We start from the raw sequence: 25781 nt of genomic DNA, 5'->3' as shown, positions 1-25781 counted from the left end.
CTTAGGTTCTTACTAATGAAATCAATTTGTTGTATGTAGTTTGCGTTCTTTATGAATTGCAATGGACTCACCAACCATCCCGTTTGAAGGTATAGCTAGAGATTTTAAGGGACGATTACCTTTCTATAGACATGATTGGCTTGGAGAAACTAGTATAAAGTAAGTTTTTTTTACTCTTAATACCTCAGAACAAGATCCTCTTCAGTTATTTAAATGAAGTTTTCTGCTGTTTCTATCTCATTCTAGTAAAGAAATGGTCTAGTAATTGGAAAGGATTCTCACCCCTTTTTCCTCGAAAAGAGGCTATAAGATGATTTATATCCCCTGGCTCAACATATGCAGGATATTGGCTCCAACAACTTGTATATTTTTTGCATCTGCTCTTCCTGTAATTGCATTTGGAGAGCAATTAAGTAGGGATACAGGTATGTTGCCTAGTGAACTATAGTCATTTGAAAAAAAAACTCGATCTTCTGCATTTCATGTTGCTGAATTGGTAATATTCCTTTGTTGTTAGATGGAAGTTTAAGCACAGTGGAAACACTTATTTCAACGTCTATTTGTGGAATCATTTTCTCTATATTTGGAGGGCAGCCGCTGCTGATTTTAGGTGTGGCGGAACCTACAATAATCATGTACACTTACCTGTATAATATATCGAAAAAGAATGATAAAGTGGGGAAGGAGCTTTTCTTAGCTTGGGCAGCATGGTGAGCTAGAAACTTCTGACAGTTGAAATGGTTAGGCTTCAGTATCATTCTTGACTAAATATATTACTGATATATTTCTTCTGTTTGTTATAGGGTATGCATTTGGACATCCCTCTTCCTGTTCCTTCTTGCAATTTTTAATGCTTGCAATCTCATTAGTAGATTTACGAGGCTAGCTGGGGAGCTCTTTGGCATGTTGATTTCTGTTCTTTTTATGCAACAGGCGGTTGAGGTATGCATGGATGTAAGCAAGAGGAATATGCACGCGTAAGTATATTAGTTTGAATTGATCATTTGATTGAATTGGCTTGTTTATTTGGAAAATGGCAGGGTTTGCTTGATGAATTCCGTGCACCTCATGGGAGAGAGCATAAGGAAAGGGGTGATGATTTCCTGATGATTTACGTGAATGGCTTGCTTGCTCTTGTCTTCTCCTTTGGGGTACTCTTTACTTCTTTGAAAAGCATAAAAGCGCGATCATGGCAATATGGCACAGGTATTCTGAGTTTCCTAAGGGGTTTGTCTAGTTTATTTTGAAGGTTTAAATTTGTCTCTAGGAACCTCAATTTTCGTCGTGTGTTACAAAACCTTCCTTGATTTGTCACAGTAACAGTTGGTATATTTTGTCTTGTGAATAACAGGATGGTTTCGGAGCTTTATAGCAGATTATGGGGTTCCCTTCATGATCGTTGTATGGACAGCATTGTCATATGCTGTCCCTAGCAGACTGTCGTCTGATATACCCAGACGGCTTGATATTCCATCCCCTTGGGACTCTGCCTCGCAATCCCATTGGACAGTTTTTAAGGTCAGTGTTCTTACAGAGAAAATGCCATTAGCCTAAGTGACTGAGAACTATCTGCAGTATCCATCTTTTTGTTGATAACTGGATACATGCTGCAGATTTGATTAATTTACGTGTAAATACTTCACAAAATAGATTTTTTTGGAATGCAGGATATGCCAAAGGTCCCCATTGTCTACATCCTTGCTGCTTCTATACCTGCAGTGATGATTGCAGGACTTTATTTCTTTGATCACAGTGTCGCGTCTCAGATGGCTCAGCAGCAGGAGTTTAACCTTAAGAAACCTTCTGCTTTCCACTATGATCTGTTTTTACTTGGATTTACAGTAAGATTATTTCCAAGCATTTCCAATGCTCACTGTTTCCGAAAAAAACACCTAGGCTGAATAATCTCTGTTACTATTGTCTTTATCAGACTTTGATCTGTGGGTTACTAGGACTCCCTCCGTGTAATGGAGTCTTACCGCAAGCTCCTATGCACACAAAGAGCCTTGCTGTTCTGAGGAGGCAGGTTAGTGAGCATCTTGAGAGGAATAAGAAAGGTAAAAATAATCAGCTTCTAATATGATTTGAATTCAGTTCTTATACATGCTGTTAATGGACCACAGTTGATCCGAAAGAAGATGATAGCCAAAGCTAAAGAATGCATACAGCAGGATGCTAGCAACACGGAACTCTACCAAAACTTGAAAGATGCCTTTTTAGAGACAGAACCTGTTCCTAATGTAGGTGTTTGGTCTCATGTATAAGTATGTTTTACAAAATCAATTTAGAAAAATCTCGGTATGATTGAAAATACCTTATATCTTGCTGATATGGTACAACTTTTTATTGATAGGTAATGTCATTTCTCTTCTCGCAGGAGGCTGCTGTCTCAAGAGAACTAAGAGGGTTAAAAGAGGCTATAATGAATCACAATGGGTATGTGAAGAAAATTGATCCGGCTAAGCAGATTGATGCTCACTTACCCATCAGGGTATCTGAACAGAGATGGAGCAACCTGCTGCAATCCCTACTCGTTGGCCTCGCTGTTGGAGCAATTCCCATCATAAAAAAGATACCTACATCGGTTCTATGGGGATACTTTGCATTCATGTCGCTTGATAGCCTTCCTGGAAATCAGTTTTGGGAAAGGTTGCCACTACTATTTGTCACCCCAAGTCGTCGATACAAGTAAGTCTCCTTCGTGTTTAAATTTATAATATAGGTAAACATGGCAATTCCGTTTGTTTGGTTAACAAAATTTAATTTCTTGTGCTTATTTTTGGAATGGTGTTTGACAGAGTCTTTGAAGGAAACCATGCTTCATTTGTGGAGTCAGTGCCATTCAAGTATATCATGACATTTACAGTGTTCCAATTAGTATACTTCCTGTTTTGCTTCGGAGTAACATGGATACCTATAGTCGGAATTTTGTTCCCATTGCCATTCATCTTTCTAATACCTATCAGAGAATACTTGCTTCCTAAGCTGTTTCCATCTGAGTATCTGCAAGAACTGGATGCTGCTGAGTACGAAGAAGTCATCGCTGTACCTCACATGTCAATGAACGCCAGAGATAAACGATCTATATCTATAAATGTAAGTCCTTTCATCTTACGTTTTCTTACAATGTCATCTTACATATCTTCCCTGCTCAACATGGTTGTCAGAGCTAATGATTTCGGATTTCCCATCCATCTTTTTTTTTGCAGGATTGTTTAGCTGAATACCAGGAAATGGTTCTCTCTCCAATGCCTAGCATTCCAGCAACGGTATGTTTGCTGCTATGCTCATGGTCTCTTAACTTCTTAAGTGATACATGATCATCCTTACTGAACTAATTCTGACTAAATTAGCCCTCTTTTGTTCAGCCGAGTATAATACTTTCTGCATCATGAAGTGTTTTCTAATGAGCTCGACTTGATTAACAATATGCTTTCTGTAGTCTGAAGGCTTAATTGCTCAGAAACAGCAAAACAATACAACAGGATACACCCTCTTAGATCTATATTAAATTAGTCTCACCAATTTTTTTCATGATTACATTCATAATATGTGTGTAGCATTCATTAATGACACGGTGCATGACTTTGTGTAAAAACAGGAACCAGAACCAATTGATGTAATCGACGATGGTGATAGGACTCTGTATGACGGGGAAGTATTTGATGCCATGACAACTCGAAGAGGCGAACTGAAGCATAGAAGTATGAGTTTTCGTAGGTTCCGAGGAAACTCTTTTACTAGATATGAATAGTTATGTACAGAGCTATGTAATACTGAGAATCTGAGATGTTCAGAAGTAGTTACTAATTCTAAAGTTCTAAACATTAATGATTCGTGATCTAACTTCTTGATATGCCCTTACTAACATCGCGACAGGAAATAGATTAACGTAACTATTGTAAATGGTATCAGTTAAATCATATCAGGTCCTTAATAACAAGAGCTTAGGACAACCAGTTCCAAATATGGTTATGAATTCTCAGTTTCAAACTTGTGGTGTTAATTCTGTCAAAGTGGAATCAAAATAGAGCAATAACAAATGAATTGAGACCACAAGCAAAGAAGTAAAATTCTTTTGACATTTGAACTAGTAGATTACATTTCCAAAATCATCATACTATACATGATACAAGAACTGAAGTATAGAAAGGATAACTTTTCCTTTGCCTTATTCAGTTGAGCCGTTCCGAGAATGCCCTTACACATATCCCAATCTACGTAAAACTACACCAAAGAGGGTGTATCTACCCTTCAAGTATGGAGTATAATTTTGTGAGCTAGAAACTGGAATTTGTACTTGGAAAATAACAAATAAAAAATGGAAAAAATTACAAAAACATGTAAGCAGAACAAATCTATTCTATAGGTATTTCCTGTTTCTAAGAATATACGGCGCTCCAAATCCACAAAGCCATCCCTGGTAATGATTGGGGACACCAATTTAATCTCGGTATTTAGTAATCACTATAGTACCATTCCTGCATAGGTCATTTTATAAAGCCTTTTGATTTCCGTTGGCTTTGCCAGGGTAATCTTCCAATCAATTATTGGCCAGGATTATGAATACTGTGACAGTCATGGTTTCTAGAGAAGATAGATGTTAATGGAAAGCTTACCGAAAATGAGCTTTCAAGGAATTTGTTTTTATGAACAGATGAGTGAGAGTTGATCACCATCTCTTATAAGATCGATTTCATCAATTTCAGCACCTTCTAGAGTGACTACTTTCGTACAATGACATCCAAATTTTTTGCTTCCGGTTTCAAGCAGTTCTTGCAGAGTCTTTGGCAACATTACAAGCTTTGTAGTCTCACTTTTCTCTGGGCATCTAAGAATTACTCTAGCTACTTGGTTCCCCAACATACTTGAGAAACCATTGAGATCAGTAGATTCACCTGCAAGTTTTTAGAAGTTTTTGATTAGTAACACAGACAGTGGGCAAACAATCAAATGAGCTCAATGTGTACATTCTGAATCTCTGATCATATCAATTATCATAAGTCCTCTTTTATAAGCAGTTGACATAAAGACAAGAACTATCTGTAACTCGTATTTTTACAAAGAAATCCATAAAATGCAGCATTTTTCATTCTTATGATTATTAGTTCATGGCTAATTTGGTATAAGGTGATTAAACAAATGGCCAGTGATGCACTAAGTTGACAGTATTGAGGCCCAATTCACTTCAACTTATTAATAATAAGCTCCAGTTTAAATCATTTACTCATTAATTATCAGTTTTATTAAGCAAAATCTAGTTCTGATTGCTGCATACTATTTTTTTTTTCCTTTTCTTTTTGTGTGTGTTTAAAAGAGCCTAAGATAAACTCATGTATTATTAGCCTATATAAAATAAACTGTAAAAATTCAAAGCTAGATACCAAAAACTATAAATATATACAGAAGTTTGATTCAACCCATGCTCACCTCTAGTGGCAGCTGAGACAAAACCAAATAGCGAGTTTTGAAATGTGTCAACCTGACGCCTAGGGTGATTATCAACCTGCGTCATTTGAATTGTGTTTGGAGGAACATCTATTGTACCAGTACTCGGATACTTCATGATCCGAGCAGGACCAGCTCCCTTATCAGGAAATCTTACAGTTGATTCTAGGCTAGCTGCCTTTTTCTTAGATTCAAATAATGCCTTTATATCTTCTTTCCCTTGAAAATCTGCCAAACTTCTTGCTGTCCATCCATCCTCATCATACTTGTCAATATCTGCCCCTAGCTCTAAAAGGAAATTGACAGCTTTAATATCTCCATTAGAAACTGCAGCATGAAGTGGTGTAGATCCGTCACTCCCAGGCAATGTCAGATCTCCACCATGACGAACAATAACCTTTAGCAAATCCAGGTCACCCTGCTCTAATGCATAGCAAGCATATCGATATACATCACCCAAAGCTATATTGGAACCACGGTCTTTGAGTAGCTTGATCATGGAGTCATTCTTGGCTACTAGTGCATCCCAAAGGGGAATGCTCCCTTCAGAGTCTGTTTTAAAATAAAAATCGCATATAGTGGCTCATCAGAAGATTGATTTATAACAATAAAATTAGACTAATAAAAAGTATGAATCTCAATTGAGCATTAGGTGTGCATATTCTGGTCCACAACAGAAAATGGAGAGGAACAAAAGGCTCATGTTGGGCCAGACCAAATGTCTTGTATTTCCTCGTTTAAAAATATTTAAATTTGCACTTTATATACTCATTCATTTCTTTCTTTGTATTTTTTTTTAGTTACAATCACAATATATAGTTTGAATTCTATAAGAAACCTTAAAGTGACAGGAGAAAAAATTGTGAAAATAATATAACCGCCCAATCCTCCAATTTCTGGTCTAGTGTTTCTTAATGGACAGCTATCCTTGCAAATCTCTACAGTTAATAAGAACATCCTCAATGCATCTATTAAGAAAAGAAGTATACAAATGGAAAGACCAACACCACCAACTATTCTAAGTCAAGTTTTACAGAATCGGCCAACATTTAGTCCAATGGGCCAGAGGCCACTGTTCCAAAGTACAACAGAAAATCAAAGAACACAGAACAAGCTTGAAATGAAGATTGCCAAGTGTTGTTTCACATATACCTTTGATATTTGGTTCTGCTCCATGTGCAAATAGGATATTTGCAATACTTTCGTTTCCGTTGGCAGCAGCGATGTGCTGGTGTATACATTAGCAGAAAAGGATAGTGAGTGTCTGAGTGATAAAAAGGGTAAAAAGAGAAAGTCGTAGATCAACCACACAAACTTAGTATTGATAGTGTGTGCAATGTCATGAGTTAAGTGCACTGCATACCAGGGCAGTGCGGCCATTCATGTCTCTCTCATCAGGATGACAGCCTCGTTTCAGCAAGTGTTGCAACAATGGCTCATCATCTCTTGCAGCCGCAAAACATAAACTAAGAGGCAAATCCATTTGACCTTGAGCAAGCATTTTCTCAACATCTACAAGAACAGCTTGCATAATTGGATCCTCCTGAGTTTTTAAATGCTGCATTAACAAGCAAACATAAAACTAATGTTAATAAAATTGACTTTCTAATGTAGTGAAAACTTCACTACTTTTTCTAACATTCGGAATATCATGAACAAAATCAAAATAGGGTTGTTAAACTGTCATAAATTCCTATTTACTGTGATTATTGTGAATTATCAACTAATTGTTGCATATTAGATCACATGTCAATTAAAAAACTATCGCATATTAGATGACATGTCAATTAAATACAACCTCCCAGTTAAACAAAGTGTAAATCTGTTTATATAATAAATCATAAATTCATAAACACAACCTCTAGAAAATCTGCAACGTAATATTGTAACCATCATACTGAGCCACTTGTATTATATATCTAACCCAACGTCCTAAGCTCCTACTGCCGAGACCCTACTCTTCATAATTTAATGCTTTTTGAGATAAAATTCTTGTGCTGATAAATATATTAATAGTGAAAAACAACTCAAAAACACAAACCTCGAGGAGGTTATTCATGATAATAGCTCCATCTCCAACATTAGCTTGGACAAGATTCAAAAGGGCAGTTCGATTTAGACGCAGTAGCTGACACAATCTCTTGGTGCGAACAGTAAAGAGCTGCGGTCTGTAGCAAAGAACACCTATCTCCCCACATACATCTCCAGCTTTAACCTCCTTAACAACCTGTAAATAAAAGTCTTCAATTAAAAACAGTATGCATTACACAGAGTCTACCAGCATCACGTAAAGATAATTTGCAATATTAAATATAAAAAGCTTGCCTGTTCAACTCCAAGTTTCTGCACAATAAACTCCTGCAAGAAAAGCCTCAGTCAAATGCCAGAAAGTCTACATTATTTACTTCAGAAAGAAAACAAGTTTACAAGACAGTAACTATTTACAGCAACTTTTTTGGGATCTATATTGTGTTCTAATATTAAAAGAGCTACAGAAATCCAAATCCCTTTCTCGTGCTCAAAATCCTGATAAAACATCACTTGTGCAAAATGGACTGCATGGAACTTTTTTTAATTTTATTATGGGTCTAGAGGAATAAAGAACTACTGTTCCAGATAGATGGGTTTAGAACCTCTGAGCCTGTTTTTGAGAAAATGCCTTCCACTTTACCAGCTAATCTAGTTGTATATGCAGGCTTGCTTAGTGTTACCAGTAACATGCATTATAAATGAGAGTTCATTCTCACCATTGTGCCATGGACCAGCACATAGAGATCTGTAGGGGCTTCATTTTGTAAAATCACGTCTTCTTTGGGAGGGAAGTACTCAGCTTTCATCTCTGAAACCTTAATTAGATAGGAAAGAAAATACACAGTTAGCAGCAAAATTAAGAGACAAGAATGAAAATTAGCAAAAAAAAAAGAAAAAAAAAATCCTCAAGCATACAAGTATTTTAAAATAAACAAAGTATGAGATTAGAATTAATGTCAGAAAAGGACATCTCTAGTATATAGGACAAAAATCCTGTCGTATGATACTACGTATAGTGGAAATTCAGGCTAGCAACAAGAAGGGATTTTAAACATACCAGCTGGAAAAGCAGGTCGTTTGATACTCCGCGAAATAAGTACACCTTATCAAGCAGAGAATAGAAGAGATAATGTGACACACTTGATTTAATTGCCTTAGGAAGGGATTCGAGAACCTCTTGCTGTTGCAACCCTTCTGAATCAGCTCTGTATTTCAAACACAAGTGAGAGATCATTTGATCTTGGAGGCGAACAGGAAGCCTATTCCTTTGAGCAAAATTTGAAGCAGCTTGTATTTTGTCCCTCTATGAGTACACAAAACCAAAAAAAAATATGACAAGTTAGCAGCACAATCAAAATCTGAATGCATTGCTAAAACCATTGAGTTAACGAATAAGGAAAATGCAACATCAGGTGTTTGATGACTGTTTGCTTCAAATAAATTTCTTAAGACCAACCTTGAAAGAAACCAAACAAGAAAGCAAGCAAGGCTACAAGAGCAGTGAGAGAACAAGGTAGCAAAGTGCACACTTACAAAATTTCTAGTTCGGCTAGTCCCATGAACCACCAAGTTTGTCATATTTCCTATCAAATATGCAGTCAATCCAAGATTGAAGAGCATAAAGAAAATGTCGAAGACCATCTCCCTTATATTAACAGGGTGCAAATCACCATAACCCACTGTTGTGAGAGTGGTTATTGACCAATAAATTGATGTCACATAAAGTAGCCACAAATTTGCAGTCTGAAAGTTCTGAAATGAAAGAGCAATCCAAGTCTTTTTCGGGTCAGGATAATGGGCTGCAAGGAAAAAGTAGAAGCAGGCAGCACAGTGAACCGAAAAAAGAGTCACCTGCAAATGAACAAGTTTATAAAATATTAAGCTGGATAAAAATGAAATCTATCTACACCAGTTCAGTTTGAACTTCTAAATTATACTTACACAAATTAGCTTAATGCATCGGATCCAAAAGTAGTTGATATTTCGATCTTTCTCCAATCTGTATATGAAGGTGGCTAACATAAGTGTGTAGAAATTTTGGTAATGTAGTTTCCATACTCCCAAGTTACAATGCCAAGAATTTACCTGGAGAACATCTTACTGACTCTACGAAGACGCCAAAGACGTAACATATTGAAGAGGCCATAGGCATGAATGCTGTCGGGGATGATTTTGTCAACAAGTTCAGAAGGGACGGTTGATATGAAATCGAACAAAAACCAGGTTCTTATGTACTTCCAAGCAATCAACCTTCGGTCATCAACCAGGAGATACGTTTGTGGATCTTGATATGCGACGAAGAAGGTCAAAATGATATCAATAGCAAAAAATCCATTAACAATATTATCGAGAATAGCTAGGCTTTTGATTGGTTTGTCAAGGAATCCAAATTCGAATGGAGACACCCATGATGTATAAAAGACCAAAATTACCAGAAACATTTCCCATATTCTGCACAAAAAAACATTATCAGGATATATACAAGTATGCAAAATAATATAACCTTCATAAAATGCTACATTACTGGAACAAATCTTTGTTTCACGCCTTGTGAAAGAAAGAAAATCGATTCCAGATGCAAGCAAATCAATTCATGGTGCATATAGGCAGTGTCATGGGTGGTGGTCCAATAGTACCCTAGATGAAATAAAAACCTATAGAAGATTGTTTCTTGCCTGTTTTCCCTCGCTTTACAATATCACATCTTGCTTCTTACAACTCCAAAAAGTATTTTAAATTGACACATTGATAAGTTTCCATGAGAAGTCACAAAATCCAACAAATACTGGTGATCACAACAGGCCAAGTTCAACTAGCCTTTTGATCAACTTAACTGGACTTGTTAATTATGCTAAACTCAAGTTTGAAACAAGCTTAAACCAAATCAACTTCAGGCAGATCAAGGGTTGGAATGTTGGATTGACTCATTAAATTATTCTAAGCTACATAAAGTTATTGTAAAATCCAAAAGAGTATATTGTTAAAAACAGAGGTGAAGGGGACTGGATACCTAGTCAAAGTTGTACAAACCAGTCCCAGAACCCTTTCTATCAGCCAAAGTCTAGTTCATAATGAGCTCGTCGAGATTTTTAGAATTTATTTTTCCTACACTTATTGCTATGTACTCTTTCACTTTATTTTGGTTATTTTAAATTGAAATGTAACAATATTGATGCAACAAACTTGCTCATTTTAAAATTAACTTCGTTTTACTTTCTAATGCTCTTCTGATTTATCCCATAAGTTGCACCCTTCTTCCTTTGTACTCCCTCCGTTTCTTTTATTTGTCTTGTTAGCTTTTTTCACAATTCTCAATGCAATATTGTAATAACAGCTAAGAATGTATTACAAAAAATTATAAAATTTATAATGGTTCAAGCCATTATAGTCTTTCTAATGGTGTTCTTCCTTCACTTGGAGCTCGTAGAAATTGTGGTGTTCACTATGAATTTGGGAACTACAAATTCAGAAGAATCTAACTAGAACATAGCTACAATTTGAAGACTATATATTCCAGAAAAAAAAAAAATTAAGCTGATTCCATTTATCTTAAAAAAAAAAAAAAAACAAATTGTCATATTTTAAAATCCATCAAAGCAATTAAATGGCCCGTGAAGGTTCTCAAAAACCACAAAAAATACATTGTCTAAGCAACTAAATAAATGATATAAAAGAGGATAAAAATACAAGTCTAATTGCCAAAATTAGTCCAACCCTGATCACTCGACCCAAAACTAGTCCAACCCTGATCACTCGACCCAAAACTAAACCATATTTGAAATTGGGAAACACGATTGTAACCCGAACAAAAATTTGATCTGCTGCCTTAAATTGACAATTTTGATGACTATCATTGAATATCTATAACAACATACTAAAAAGCATACATTAAGATTATATTTTATACTAGTTTCAAACTTTCAACCACTAAACTGAAAATATATTGACCCAGAACTTACCAAACCCAACCCGGATATTTCTAGCACCCGAGTATGACCAAATCACTTAGACTAACTGACTCAAAAAACCCAGTTCAATTGACCATTTTACAACATTTACTAGCTTATAAGTTGACCATTAGTTTCTGTTTTGGACTTGAAATTGAAACAGGCTTAGCCATTTTTAGAGGTTCAAACCTTGATACTAATTTTTTATTACCCCTACACAAATCAGAGTTCATAACTTTATTAAGCTAGTTAAAATCCCAAATTATAAGCATAATTCATACGGAGTAATTCATAACTCATAACATCAACCTTAATTAAAAGCCAAAAATCACACAGAAAATTAAAACCCACCAAAAATAATTCAATTCCAAACAACCTGAACTAATGTAGTAAAATTACTCTAAAACCCCAGATCAGTTCTAACATATTACATGCAAAAAACAACACAAATGCTCAAAAAATTCAAAACCCAGATGAAATTTCATACTAAAATCAACAAAACTATACAAAGAAATAAGATTAAGATTAAAGATTAAACCTATAACGATGATTAAAGGGTGAAACAGTAGAACGATGGAGAAAAGCACCACGATTGCTACGAGCTCCAAGTGAAGGAAGAACACCATTAGAAAGACTATAATGGCTTGAACCATCAATTGAAGTTGGGTCAATTTCAACTTCCATAATATTTTTACCACAAATTGGAGAATTAAACCATGTTTTCATCTCTCAATTTAGCAATTTTTCTCTCTCCTCTGTTTCTGTTTTTTTTTTTTTTTTTTTTTTTTTTTGGTAATTCAAAATACCCTGTTTTCTGCAATATTGCTACTGTCCGAGTTCAGTGGTACGGAGTATCATTTTTCTGGCATTGTTTTTGTAGGAAAAGTAGAGAATTATTTTTTGACTTAAGTCTGAAAATACTTTTTTTGTTTTATTCTTAAAATAACCTTAAATGGGGTATATTAAAGGCTGCCTTTTTAAGAAATAATAATAATAATAAAAAAATTAAAAAATGGGTATCAATTTTTTGACTTGGGGTCTAATGGGCGGCTATCTTAGTTGAAATGAAATTATGAGGAATCTCAGAATAATGGCATCGATGGACTTCCATGTTGCTTCCATTAAGCCGAATTTATTTGGGTAATGATTCCATTCTAAACTCGAAAACATAATCTTTCAAAAAAAAAAAAAAAAAAAACTCAAAATCATAATTTACTAGAATTTATTTAAAATCACGTGTTTTTCGTTATAATAAGTACTGATATAAAGAATCTAATTTGAGTTATTGTCAATGTGTGTGAAATGTAATTGTTACGTACGTTAATTTGTAGTTCTTACTGATATAACTACTCATTGATAATCGGAGAAAAAACTGTGATTATTGTATTCAGTAATATAATTTTGTTAAGAAAAATAAATAAAAATGCATGCTTATTATTAATTTATAATTAAGCAAGTATAAAAAATGTATTTGTAATTGATTGGGAGTATTGTGGAAATACTATTGAAACAATTAATGTTTGGTGAGAAGTGTCTTTCCTCTTATTAGAAAAATATGTAGTGTAGACATAGGCCAATTAAGGACTGGCATATATGAGTTGAACTAGATCCCAAATTTTGGAGTTTGTGATGAGCTATTAATACTCATATCTTTTGGGTTGATTTTTCGTAATATTAAATGACACCGTTACTAAATCTCTACTTCTATTAAAGTAACATGAAAGGATTTATTATTTGATAAGGTAGATTGAATTGAAACCAAATCTAATCTAGTAAAGGGTGTGTGCTTGAATGGGTTCATCGTATACATTGATTGTGAATCCATGTTTAAGGTTAACGAACTCTTTTATAAAAAGTAATGTAACGTACGGAGTACTAAACTTTCTACTTCTTTTATTTTCTTTTACTTATGAAATAAAATTTAGGATGTGTATTTTTAGGATGTATTTAGAGAAGGTAAACAAGCGACATTATCAAAATAATTTTAATGTCGAGCTAGGTATTCTGCATATAAATTAATATATTGTATGTCATGTGGTTGTGTTGTAAGTAAAATAAAATGGATAAAGCGTGTGTTACAAATTAGAATTTTTTTTTTTAATTTTTAAAAGCACATTGAATGTTTTATTCATCTTCAATTTCATTTGACAAATCTAAAATACGAGAAAATTCCAAGTCCTAATCATGTGATTTTTTATTTGACCCATTAATTATGTGTATTATTGCAACACAGTATAGTGAATTGAATCTACAAGAAGTTGTTTATTTTGTGTTGGTAATTGGTTGATGAATTAAAAAAATGGAATAATCATGTGATTTTTTATTTGACCCATTAATTATGTGTATTATTGCAACACAGTATAGTGAATTGAATCTACAAGAAGTTGTTTATTTTGTGTTGGTAATTGGTTGATGAATTAAAAAAATGGAAAATTGAATTTCTTAGGAATTAGATGCATTCATGTCAAAGTAGAAATGTATACATGCAACGTAACCCAAAAAAAAATTGGCATTTACAAGTACATAAATTTCGTAGGCATTGGAACTTGAAAGAATTTTAATCAAGATGGCTAGTAGAGTAGGAAGTCCTAATACATCACCGTTAGACACAAACAAAATTGCATAACAGCCTTTTATATTAAGATGTGTTTTTTAGAATGACGTAATATTTATGAGATCCTTTGTAAGACAGTTTTGTTTGTTCAAGGTATTGAACCCATGATCTCACTCTAAAATACTACACCGCCTTTATATTTTTATACTGAGTAACAATTATGAAATTAATATAGATATATCCTAAAATTGGGCCTTCTAAAATTTAATATCGAAGTCTGTTTTGTCGATCACTTTGCACATCACAAAATCGCTACTTGGTTAGTCTCCTCAAGTCATACAAATACGTGCGTGCAAATACATCTATACATGTATTATTTTTAGGGTGAAAAAGTCAACTTAATAAGAAACCAGTTATCTATCTTTCTATAATAAATGATGATTAAGTTTGAATAATACAAAACCTATTGTTACAAATTTACCTAATGATTTCTATACGAGGATCATATTTGTAATAATAGCGTCTTGTAATTTTAAAAAAATAACTTTTTAAATGACTACTTTTGTGAGTCATTGTAACCCTGCAAGCATGTGATCATATCTTAATTTCCCTCTCTCTTTGATCCATCTTACGTATCAGGTGTTTTTATGATGGTGAGATACCCCGATAATCTTATAATTAGGAATAATTTTCACGCTGGTCAAATAATTCATACTCAAACTCAATTAAACCTGAATTTAGACTTCTAATCCAAAATAAAATTCATACCCAATACCCAAAACACCCAAGCTTTTGTACGTGTTGAAATACACGTAATGTTCCAATCTAAACAAGCCGGACGATACTTGATCAACTCAATGCAATTACCATTTTTCATGTCAAATTTCATATACACATAAATGCAAACAATTTCAATTGAAGTGCAAAGTAAAAATTACAAATCACAAAAACGACGACAACAACAACAACGAAGAGGTACCTATAACGGGGATCAAAAGGGGCAACAATGAAGCGGCCAAGGGCATTACGGCGATTGCTACGTGCACCAAGAGAAGGAAGAATGCCATTCGAATAATGGCTTGTTCCATCTATTGAAGTTGGAGCAACATCACTTAGTTTATCTGCACATACTGAACTCTTCCAAAAATTGTTCATTTTTACTCCCAAAATTTTTTCTATATATTATTGTTATCTACTTCTAATTCTCTCTCCCTTTTTTTCCCAATATTTCTTTCTCCCATTGTTCATTTATATGTCTAGTGGTTTTTTCAAATAATACAGCTATTTTCTTTTTAAATTTGTGAGATAAGTAACTAACTCAGATCATCTTAACTTAAAAAATAAAAAAGGGGAGGTTTTTCTGATAAACTATTGTAAATGATTGAGTTGACTTCTCCCAGACAGGTAGGTGTTAACTGCTGCTAAGTCAAGCTACAAAGAAATTATTTACATATAATGTAAGATTATTAGCAATACGTAATTATTAGTTTCTCTGTCCCCTATTTATTTGTTTGCCCCATTGCGTTTAGTGAGCCGTATTTTAAAACTTTGAACACATATTATCACAATCGTGTTAGATTTTGCTCGGAAGATGCCCCATTTTCTCATGATGAGAAACAATTTGTTTCTCACATAATATTTTCGTAAATAAACCAGCAATAACTTTATTCAATTAAAGTTGTTGATTTATTCACAAAAATGCCCCCATGAGAAACAAATTTCGTTTCTCACCATGAAAAACAGGGAATTTCCCTTTTGCTCGATTTGTTTCAATATCTACAAAAATGTTTTAAGTCGTGTCCAGGAAGCTAAGGGTATGTTCTTATTTATTGAACTGAGTTGATCGAAATGAACTGAACTTAATATTTTATGAGAGAAGGAAATTAGGAACTGAACTGAAAATAAGCTGAAGAGAACATGCCCTAACTATTAAGAGCTAAGAAGGGAAACTTACAGAAGCAATGTTCTAAAAGAGTTGCTTTTTATTAATGTTAAAAAATAAATTATATCTATATTATCTTTCAAATGAAAGTTAAACTCGGTTGTCTTAATTTTTTTTTAAAAAAAAATTAAACTCAATGTCAAACAAATTAAACATTCAGCTCGCGACCAACTCGTTCAATTAATACCCACAAGACAACTTATTAATATATATTTTTTTTAGGCAATATGCAAAGTTGTCTAAACTTCAACAAGAGGTAGTCAAGAGCATTTGTCTAATTAATACTCTAATTAGGTCCATGGGAGCAACTTATATGTATTCTTTTCTTACGTTAATTTTTGGGTTTTGCATTGTACAATAATAAAACCTTAAAAATTAAAATAATGACGATTAATTAGGAGCAAAATTATTAGATTATGGAAGCTGTGTGAGCTAATAATAATATTTGAAAGAGCATTAGCAATGTCCAATAGTTTATAAGTGCGTGTCAATCTAATGAAGATGGTAAGTAGGAGGAAGTACTAAATGAGGTTTGATATTGTATATGCAAGTGCATAACATGGCAAAATTGTAAATAAAGAGCCACTTTATTGTAACGGTTTGTGGAAATGGAGGGAAAAGGTGAACGGAATAGTAAAAAACTTGTAACGGTGTGGGACCCATAGCTGATTAAAAAAAAAACAATTCACCCTTCCCCACCAGTTGTACTTCCTGAGAGAGAGACCCACTGTAATTTTGAAAAAAAGAAGCTTCTTCCTCCAAAAGTTAATGTCGAAAAGCTGACCAACTTTTCTTCCATTGTTGAGCTCCAAAAAACCTTAAAAATGGAGTTTAAAAAATAAAGAAAAAGTTACAGTATTCTCAGTTGGAGTGTAATGGAGTATCTGGAAAGAACTGAGGATATCGAGCGGTACAACAACGGTGGTGAGTTAGGTCCGAGCATCCCAGAGGCCGTAGATGACGACTGTGGAGAAGTGGACTGCGCAGCGGCATTGGAGTTGCTTTTAAATCAGGTGACTATTTAATTGCTTAAATTTGGATATGTAATTCTGGGTTTGTCTGAAAATTGGGGGGAAGGGGGAATAAGTGTTTGTAAATTTACAATCGTATGAAAAGTTGCATAATTGACTTCGTTGTGCTGCGCAGTTGTATGAGAAATTTGCAATATATACATGTAACTTGATTGGTTGTATTGGTATGTCATGTAATTGCTCAGAATTGCATTGTCCTCCCTGTAGTCAGTGCTCTCTGTTAGATGATCATGTACTTTTCGTTTTACTTATTACGACTAGTTGTGTGAGTATATGTTATTGTTAAGTGCTCAAAATTTTTAGACCTAATGTTTAATGCTGACCTTTGTGAGGTGAATGTATTATGTTATGGTGTACTAGGTAATTGTAGGGGAGGAGTCCTTTAAGACTCCAACGAAAGGGAAGGGCAATGTCTCCATCATTATTCAGATTGAGGAGGCTGGTGAAGTGGAGATGGATGTTGCTTTGCCACCTCCATCCATTGGAATGGTTTTTGAGTCCATGATAGAAGTGGATAAGTATTTCAGGGAATATGGGCAGCAGAATGGGTTTGGTGTTGTGCGTGCAAGCGGTGCAAATAATGGAAAAGGGGCAAAGAGGAATTGTAGGTGGACATGTGAAAACTATGGAAGGCCTGGTCGAAAGAGGAAAAAGAGTGAAGTGGGTTTAGTCACAGATGCTCAAATCAGTGAGGATGAAGAGTTGTGTCCTAAGCGAAAGTCAAAAAAATGTGAATGCCCTGTGTTTGTATATGCACATGTGAATGGTGTAGGTCAGTGGGAGATAACAAAGGCAAAAATGGAACATGATGGGCATAGTCCAACCCCTAGTAAAGCGAAGAGTATAAGTAAATTTCGAAAGAAGTTTTTGGTGGAAAATCCCCATATTGTGAAGCAGCTATTTCAAGAAAGAAGGGCAGGGGTGCCAGTTTCTACTATTTACAGAAGTATGGCTCGGCACAGGAATGGGTTGGAGGGGATGCAGTTTGAGCAAAAAGACTTACATGATGAAGTGTCTAAGGAAAGGAAAAGGGTATTTGAAGAAGGTGATGCAAAAGCCATGTTTTCTTACTTTAAGAGAATGGTAGATGACAATTCAAATTTCTTTCACACATATCGAGTTGATGAAGAAGGAAGGCTTAAGGATGTGTTGTGGGTAGACGCAAGGAGTAGGGTGGCTTACGAAGAGTTTGGGGATGTAGTTGTATTTGATTCCACTTATTTGACTAATGAATACAAACTTCCTTTTTGCAACTTTGTAGGAGTGAACCATCATGGGCAAACCATTCTTTTTGGATGTGCGCTTGTCACCCGTGAGAATGCTGAGACTTTTGAATGGGTGTTCTCAAATTGGCTTCGATGCATGGGCGACACAGAACCTATTGGGATCCTTACTGACCAGGATCCGGCAATGAGGAAAGCTCTGAGGTTGTTATGAAAGGAACAACCCATAGATGGTGCATTTGGCACATCATTAACAAGTTTGGAAAGAAGTTAGGCAAGCATTAGAAGTACCAGGAGCTGAAGGAGGCGCTGAAGCATGCTATTTATGATAGTCTTGATTGTGAGGAATATGAAGAACGTTGGCGTGACGTTATTAAGAAATTCGAAGTTGAAGATGATGAATGGTTGGCAGGTAAGTAAATGTGAATGTATTTGCAAACTAAGTTTAGTTCATCTGTTAAAATTTAGTTGAATTGGAGACATATTTTGATTCTAGTTTAGTTTTGTGTTGGTGTTTTGTATTTTGAAATGTTGTCTTCGAGCAAAATGTTTGTGTTGGTGTTTTGTAATATGAAATGCTGATTTTGTCATTTTTATATTTTTAATTTTTGGAGTCATCAATTTTGCAGCAAGTATGTCTGGTTTTAATGTAATTTTAGTAATTATAATTGCTGTTTGTCAGGCTTGTATGAAGAACAAGCAATGTGGGTTCCAGCGTTTGTCAAGCATTTGTTTTGGGCTGGGAAAGCATTCACAGCTTCTTTGATGGATATCTAAGTAGACACACCCTGCTGCATGAATTTGTTGAGCGTTACGTTGAGGCTCTTGAGGTTAGAGCTACAGCTGAAAAGAAAGCTGATGATAACAATGCGAGATATGTGAGGAAGGCTTACAGTGACTTCCCAGTTGAGCTTATATTCCAGAATATCTATACCGATGCAAAATTTAAAGAAGTCCAGCGTGAATGTAGCCGGTCCCTTTATGTTAGTCGAATTGAAAAAGGACTTGTTTCTGAGAGTATCATTGAGCATGTTGTTGAGGATAGAGTTTGGTACAAGCCGAAAAACTGTACGAAGGAGAAACCTTCAAAGCGGAAGCGGAGATACAAAACAACCTTCGATTGTGTTTCTAAAGAAGCTAGTTGCGACTGCAAGCACTTTGAATGCCACGGTATTATTTGTCGTCACATCATCAAGGTTTACGAGCTGAATGATCACTATGAGATACCTGACAAATTCATTCTTAGGCGTTGGAGGAAAGATGTGATTAGGAAGCACACAAGGGTTAAGGTTGCTTACCATGACCCAAACAAGACTGACGAGGTTTGTAGGTATGATAAAATGATGGTCAAGTTTGGTTCACTTAGCACGAAGGCCTGTGTTTATAAAACCACAACTGATCTAGTGATCCAAAGCCTGCAATTATTAGAAATTCAAGTGGATGAAAAGCTATCGATGATCAATGGTAGTAACGCACAAGGAGAAGGATGATGGGAGAAGGGAACTCCTGTTACCCCTTCCACACAGAGACAAGGTAGCTGCTCTGAGGTACCAAAGGATCCCCCAATGCCAAAGAGGCCTGCTCACAGAACAACTGCTGTGAGATTCCCTTCTTGTGTTGAGAAGTCTACAAAAGGGGGTAAGACAAACAACAAGAGAAATACAAAAAAATCCTCAGAGGTTGAAAATGATTCACAGTGTACACCTTCATATGCTACACCTTCATATTCCCAGGTTATCTTCCGTTTAGTATTTTAAGTTTTTTTATGGTTGTTTGATAGTTTGCAATGGGTTTGTGTTTTATGGTGTGTTTTGTTGGTGTGTCTTGTTTTGTCTATTGTAGATGGGTCCACCACACGGTTTTGTGTTTCCTTACAGCCCCCACTCTAGGATGCATCCAGATGGTGGATGCTGATGGATCAATAGGGTATTTCACTGGTGTGCCAAGTGCAAATACCCCCCATACTCCATCAGCCAACATGTCGGGGACTGATGGACAATCTGTTTACCATCATCACTACAGACCAGTCATTCCATGTACAGAGGCGGTGGCGACCCCTAGTACCCCTAATTCTGCAACAGCACCTGCTTCCGGAAATTACAGACCCATTGCTCCTAAGCCTGTGTTCCTACCCTTTGGTCCTTACCACCATCAGCAGTATGTTCAGGCTTACCACCATCAATATCTACATCCAAACCAGCATCCTCATGAACTCCGTATTCGTCCTAACGACACTAACCAACACGCTAATGGTACAGCCAATACCCAAGTGACGATGTCTGCAAAGTAGTGAAATCGTAATGATGAAATGCAATACATGAAGAAAATGGTGTAATTATTTTGCTCATGTGTAATAGAACTTTTATGTTAGCACCTAGGGTATTTTTTTGGAGGATGACATTATGTATTTGTGATATGTAGTACATTGATCCCCTTTTTTGCGAGGGTGTGTGTGTGCACATTTAGTTGTTTTTTGATGTAAAAGATCAAACCCTCTAACTATATGAATAAAATCGGTGCCTCGAAATGGATAAAATTGGGTGTAAGAATTGTCTAACATTTATTTCTTTTTTTATCTAAAAGATCAAAGCCTTTTTTTTTTGCGAGGGTGTGTGTGTGCACATTATGTTGATCGTGTATATTTACATTCGAGAAAAAGATTACAGTTGGAATGAATAAAATCGGTTGTACTGAAAATGCAAAGGGTTCAACCGGAACAGATAAGGGTACCACTTAGCATGGAATAAACTTTTGTTATACTAAACCACCAAAGAGTACAATTGAAAAGGAGAAGGGTACCACTAGCATGGAAACGGAATAAACTATTGTTATAGTAAACTATCATGGAAAAATATTTGTCATATACCTGTCCTGCTTTACATGCAGAGGGTACAACTGAAAAGGAAATTGGTACCACCTGAATATACAGACGGTAAAGGGTTCAACTGAGATTGAGAAGGGTATTATTTAATTAAGTTTACTATTAATGTAAATAACCTTTGTAAGTTATACTACCATGATGAAGGGTTCAACTGAGATTGAGAAGGGTACCATTTGATTGTGTTACTAATTATACTCACCTTATATAGTGGATGTTAATAAATAACCTTTTGGCTTCCTTTGGATTAGTACTTGTACACTTAGTTATGGGGACTAACTGATTAGTACCAAAGAAATGATTTTAACAATTTTACACCTGAGAAATTGATACTCAAATATAGTGTTTGTTTGTATTTGCACTTGTTGTTTGTATTTGCACTTGTTGTTTATACTAACATATATTGTATTTGTTCATTATTACATAATTGTATTTCCGTTACAACCTAACTGATTTACAAACTAATTTAAATCTAACATTTAGGACATATTATGTAGTTATTGTGAAGGTATTGTACCCATTCAAACCTATTTCGCGTTTTTTTTGTCTTGTTATATACTTATATGAGCAATTCATCCATATGTTACTGGGCCTATTTTAACATTACTGTAATTTACGGTTATACCACTACAGTTACAAAGCTTTCACTAGGTAAATGTTTATCTGTATATAACAAAAGTATCGTTAACTGCATGTAGGGTACTATTACTCTGTTTAGGGTTATGGGTTAGGGTCTAGGGTTTAGGGTTGGTTAGGGTTTAGGGTTTTATTTTCATAAGTTACACAAGTACGCTGGGGAGAGGAAAAGAACCACTGGAATACCAAAAAATCCAACTTGTATTGACTTTAACTATGAACAGGAATAGTCATGTAGTCCATTAAAACTTTGTAGGGTACTACTAGAACTATATTCATGCTTCTCCATCTCTAGCTGTGTTGTGTTGCTGTGTTGTAGTAAATTATTGGCATTACTTGAGATGATTTTACCCCAATTTGAAAGTCCCTAAAAATACAAAATATTCAGATACCAAATTATGTTCGCGTTCCATTTGATGATGAAAACTATCATGTTTATTGGAGAACTGACTTCTAATTTTGTTGTGAAATGATAAGTCTTACATTGCGCCTGAATGACTATTGCATTAATTGTATTCGTGGTGAAGCTTGATCTTGGATGTTTTTAGCATTGATTTGTCATATTGTTTTCATTTAATCGTTTTAATTAGTTCTTTAGTTATTGATTCTCATTCATTTTATTTTGTTACTTGGTTGAACCATATGTTCTTGGGACTATTTAATTGGTTGAACCATATGTTCTTGGGATCCGACCCTTGCTTGTTCGTCTACATAGTAGTGGTGTAGTTAGGTTTATCTTTGTTAGGTAGTGATTTTGTTATGCACATATACCGAAAATAGTTTGTCATTTTTTGTTAATCGTAATACCATCATTAGCAGAGAACTCCAATTGTAGCTTGATTTTCTATTAACCGTCTTTATCGGAGATCCATTTTCTATTAACCGCATTTCTTCATAAGATATACCATTGCTAAATGCCTTAACACCATATCAATACATCTTCCCATGCATGAAGGTTGGTGTTACACCCAATTTCTTATAGTGCATTACATTGTCCATTGTCGTAAGATCATTTGTCGTACTTATTAACTACAGTTGTCACAATATTAGTACCACTGCAAGTAAATATAAACCGTTGTAGAGCATACTTTGTCCATTGTCCTAAGATCATTTGTCTTACTTATTAACTGCAGTTGTCACAATATTAGATATTAGTACCACTGAAAGTAAATATAAAACCGTTGTAGAGCATACTTTGTCCATTGTCCTAAGATCATTTGTCTTACTTATTAACTACAGTTGTCACAATATTAGTACCACTGCTAGTAAATATAAACCGTTGTAATCTGTTTATGTACAGTTAGGGGTTGTACCAATGTTACTTATTCAGAGTAATTATAGTACCAATTGGTTGTAGTTAAATTACTACTGGAGGTATACAACTGCAATTAATTTCGATTTATAAAGGCGGGAGTTTTGGTAATACTTTCCCGCCCACAGATTTTTGTGCTCTCTTCAAATATATGGGAGAGGGATTTCAAAGAAAGTTGCATAAAACTTTTTGGAATGTAAGTGGTTGTCATTAAGTCAAGAGAGGTGGATAGTTGATCACGAAGAAAGGAAGAAGGCATACATATTCCGTCTGTGTAGTACTCATGGGTAGCAAAGTATGGAGTGGAGTTGAAATCAAGTTCAGGGGTGGTAGTGGTGGCGAATGGCCGGAAGTACATGACAGGTGTGGTGGGGTGTGGTAATACCGGCCTTCCCCAAGCCCTTCTTGATAAGTTTTGTGAGCTTGACATGGTGACTGTAAAGGAAGGACTGTAAAGGAAGGACTTAGGAACAAATGAGAGGAAGGAGTAGTTTAAAATTCAATCCACAATAACATAATTAATACTGGGAAAAAAGGGGAAAAAAATCCCATGAGATCTTCAATCACAGAGGAATTCTAATTTTAAATATAAAATAAAGAAAGGAAGTACATCTAGGAAGCTAGTTTTGTTCAACTTCAGAAGCAAAGTTTCTTATTGACAAGACAATACACCTGCAATGACAGTACAAATTTGGTGTTAGGCTCAATGCATTTCTCACATTAGTTGAACACATTTAGGAAGGTAAGACTCATTTATGTTACAGCTGAATTGCACTATCAAAGTAAATGCAACCATTGGTGTTGGGTTGTTATATAATAGTCAACAACACACTGAAATTAAATCACCAATTCCCCCATAAACTAAACTAAAAGGTCTCAACCCTGCACCATTGGCAATGGCGAATAGAGGTATCATAGTTAACTCATGAAATTAAGTTTTTGTGTGTATTCCTTTTGACTGTTTACTTTCTATTTGTTATTGCTAACGCTTTATTTGTTCAAAAATGATGAATTTATTTGTTCTAAACTAATGAGTAGTAATCTTAGTACAACACACAATTCCCAGCAAAACTAAAATCATTGTAAGTGAATTCTATTAGCAATTCTAATGCTTCAACTACTATTCTGTTTGTATTGTCACCAATTCTAATGTCACCATGCGTGATATATTTATGTGTGAGCAAGAGTTATTGTCCTCTCAATGACATGAAAATTTGCATGAATATAAAGTACTATTAGAAGAGTGTATAGTCCTACTACAATAATTGATTGAAGTGTCTGTTGGTCATGCAGGTAATAGAGAATCTGAAAGACGACGTAAGAGAGTGCTAAGGAAAGTACGCAAGTTGAAAAACGCTGGACATCAAGATCCAATGGTATCATTTGGGATATGTATATGCCTAGGCGTAGCAAGGAATTAATGTTCAGTCATCAGTTGGCAACCATTGCTAGAGGGGTTTTACACGACCCTGTTAAGGGAATAGATTTCCACCCCGAATACCCTTTCCTAACATTGTTTAGAGTAGGGCGGGCTAGGTACTTTCGAAAAGAAGCGTATTGTTTCATGTATTATTTGGTAGATGTGGCAAAGATAGTCGTCTGTTTCAACTTGCGCACTTTAAGAAGATCATTAGCGGAGTCATATGCATTCCCTAATTACCACATCTACCTTAAAAAGTTTTTCGAGTTTTTTGCTTACCTAGAAGATTGGTGGCTGGAGGTTGATGAAGCTGTGGGAAAGGGAGAGGAATGGGGAATTGTGCTACTTGGGAAAAAATTTACAACACCAAAGGGGGTGACATCAAAGTTACTTGGAAGTGGCTGCAATACTCAAAAGAAGACCCCCTTAAGAAAATGGAGAATGATACCGAGCAATTGGTTTGGTTCAGAAGGACAATGCTAGCTGAAAATGGATTACAAGAAGATGAAAACATGTCTATTAATATAGCTCGACCATTTCAATACACCGACTACCCCAGTGCCTATGTGAACCGCATTCAGCATGCCCGATACCTGTTCGAAACCAACTCAAACACTAATACCTCGGCAGAAGGGTTTGGATGGACCTCGGAATCAAGTTTCGAGTTCTGTTGAATAAACTTTAGGGGTATTATCTAATATAGCATATAACTATGTTGTGTTCTAATTTCTTTTGAATTCAGTAGTAGAAAAGTTCTAGGAATTCTAGTATGTTCAAAATTAAGAATAATACATGATGTTCTCGTTTGCATAGTTAATTAAGAAAACACTGCTACTGCCTAGCACAGTATTTTCAGTACCAAATTCTGAGTAACCAAAACACAATTCAGGTTAACCAATATTTTTCAGAAAATTTGAAATCAAACGCCTAAAAACACTAGTTGGTCATGTGCGAACTGCCCCTACGACTCCCTCGACGTTCTTTAGGCAGAACATCCTCCAACTTTGGCTTCATCTGGTTCAGATCATTGTTTACATCAGACGGAAACAAGTTCTGCCTCAAGGTGTGAATCTTGTCCTGAAATAATAGCACATATTATTTGATTAGGAAAACAGACGGGTTACATACTCCTGAAATCATAACCCACAATACTCACCATGTGAAAGGCAACATCAAAGCTTCTTACACAGTGTTTGATAGCAGCTAGCATAATTGCACCACACGAGCACCTAATGAAATGCCAACATCAATAAGGCTAACACTAGTTAAAGTTACCAAATCATACCACAACTTCTAAGATTACATACGTGTCAGGTTGTGTTACGGGAAAGAATCCCGGCCCCAAGTAGAAATTGTCCC

The 25781-nt window shown here is 35.3% G+C and overlaps 3 protein-coding genes across 7 annotated transcripts; 2 read left to right on the top strand and 1 right to left on the bottom strand.

Moving 5' to 3' along the window:
- The first annotated feature begins 618 nt into the window (after window positions 1-618).
- Window positions 619-3803, top strand: LOC110732172 (probable boron transporter 6). Its single transcript, XM_021912082.1, has 11 exons — window positions 619-710; window positions 804-942; window positions 1041-1206; window positions 1352-1518; window positions 1668-1841; window positions 1931-2026; window positions 2124-2246; window positions 2381-2688; window positions 2799-3096; window positions 3210-3269; window positions 3602-3803. The coding sequence occupies exons 1-11, from the start codon at window positions 634-636 to the stop codon at window positions 3752-3754; spliced, it is 1761 nt and encodes a 586-aa protein (XP_021767774.1). The 5' UTR covers window positions 619-633; the 3' UTR covers window positions 3755-3803.
- Window positions 3804-4047: 244 nt separating this feature from the next.
- Window positions 4048-15233, bottom strand: LOC110732175 (potassium channel AKT1-like). Of its 5 annotated transcripts, none has more exons than XM_021912086.1 (12): window positions 14960-15233; window positions 9565-9930; window positions 9421-9478; window positions 9013-9330; window positions 8537-8782; window positions 8196-8294; window positions 7774-7806; window positions 7490-7675; window positions 6812-7006; window positions 6601-6676; window positions 5431-6000; window positions 4048-4898 (listed from the first exon to the last, which is right to left on the bottom strand). In XM_021912086.1, exons 1-12 carry the CDS (start codon window positions 15133-15135, stop codon window positions 4648-4650), a joined length of 2574 nt encoding a protein of 857 aa, XP_021767778.1. In that variant the 5' UTR covers window positions 15136-15233; the 3' UTR covers window positions 4048-4647. The 5 variants fall into 5 exon arrangements, with proteins under 5 accessions (XP_021767778.1, XP_021767781.1, XP_021767777.1 ...); XM_021912089.1 differs by having other exon boundaries at window positions 9565-9729; XM_021912085.1 differs by lacking the exon at window positions 14960-15233 and adding an exon at window positions 11965-12823.
- Window positions 15234-16797: 1564 nt separating this feature from the next.
- LOC110732171 (protein FAR-RED IMPAIRED RESPONSE 1-like) lies at window positions 16798-19666 on the top strand. Its single transcript, XM_021912081.1, has 5 exons — window positions 16798-16935; window positions 17314-18380; window positions 18509-18588; window positions 18859-18892; window positions 18934-19666. The coding sequence occupies exons 1-5, from the start codon at window positions 16798-16800 to the stop codon at window positions 19664-19666; spliced, it is 2052 nt and encodes a 683-aa protein (XP_021767773.1).
- The last annotated feature ends 6115 nt before the right edge of the window (window positions 19667-25781 follow it).

This window comes from Chenopodium quinoa, unplaced genomic scaffold, assembly GCF_001683475.1.
Source record: "Chenopodium quinoa cultivar QQ74 unplaced genomic scaffold, ASM168347v1, whole genome shotgun sequence".
In the NCBI taxonomy this organism is placed as follows: domain Eukaryota; kingdom Viridiplantae; phylum Streptophyta; class Magnoliopsida; order Caryophyllales; family Amaranthaceae; genus Chenopodium; species Chenopodium quinoa.
The sequence above is the reverse complement of the archived record's forward strand: the minus strand, read 5'-3'. Positions and strand labels throughout refer to the sequence as shown.

What these genes read in the sequence shown, in the direction of transcription:
- LOC110732172 (XM_021912082.1), top strand. Translation starts at nt 634, where the DNA reads ATGTACACTTACCTGTATAATATATCGAAAAAGAATGATAAAGTGGGG. An exon ending in TTGCTGTTCTGAGGAGGCAG is followed by an intron (nt 2,027 to 2,123) that starts GTTAGTGAGCAT and finishes AATGGACCACAG; the next exon opens with TTGATCCGAAAGAAGATGAT. An exon ending in AACGATCTATATCTATAAAT is followed by an intron (nt 3,097 to 3,209) that starts GTAAGTCCTTTC and finishes TTTTTTTTGCAG; the next exon opens with GATTGTTTAGCTGAATACCA.
- LOC110732175 (XM_021912085.1), bottom strand. Translation starts at nt 12,152, where the DNA reads ATGAAAACATGGTTTAATTCTCCAATTTGTGGTAAAAATATTATGGAA. An exon ending in GATGCATTAAGCTAATTTGT is followed by an intron (nt 9,331 to 9,420) that starts GTAAGTATAATT and finishes GTTCATTTGCAG; the next exon opens with GTGACTCTTTTTTCGGTTCA. An exon ending in TGAATGGCCGCACTGCCCTG is followed by an intron (nt 6,677 to 6,811) that starts GTATGCAGTGCA and finishes TGTATACACCAG; the next exon opens with CACATCGCTGCTGCCAACGG.
- LOC110732171 (XM_021912081.1), top strand. Translation starts at nt 16,798, where the DNA reads ATGGAGTATCTGGAAAGAACTGAGGATATCGAGCGGTACAACAACGGT. An exon ending in AGATGATGAATGGTTGGCAG is followed by an intron (nt 18,589 to 18,858) that starts GTAAGTAAATGT and finishes GCTGTTTGTCAG; the next exon opens with GCTTGTATGAAGAACAAGCA. An exon ending in CAAGCAATGTGGGTTCCAGC is followed by an intron (nt 18,893 to 18,933) that starts GTTTGTCAAGCA and finishes AAGCATTCACAG; the next exon opens with CTTCTTTGATGGATATCTAA.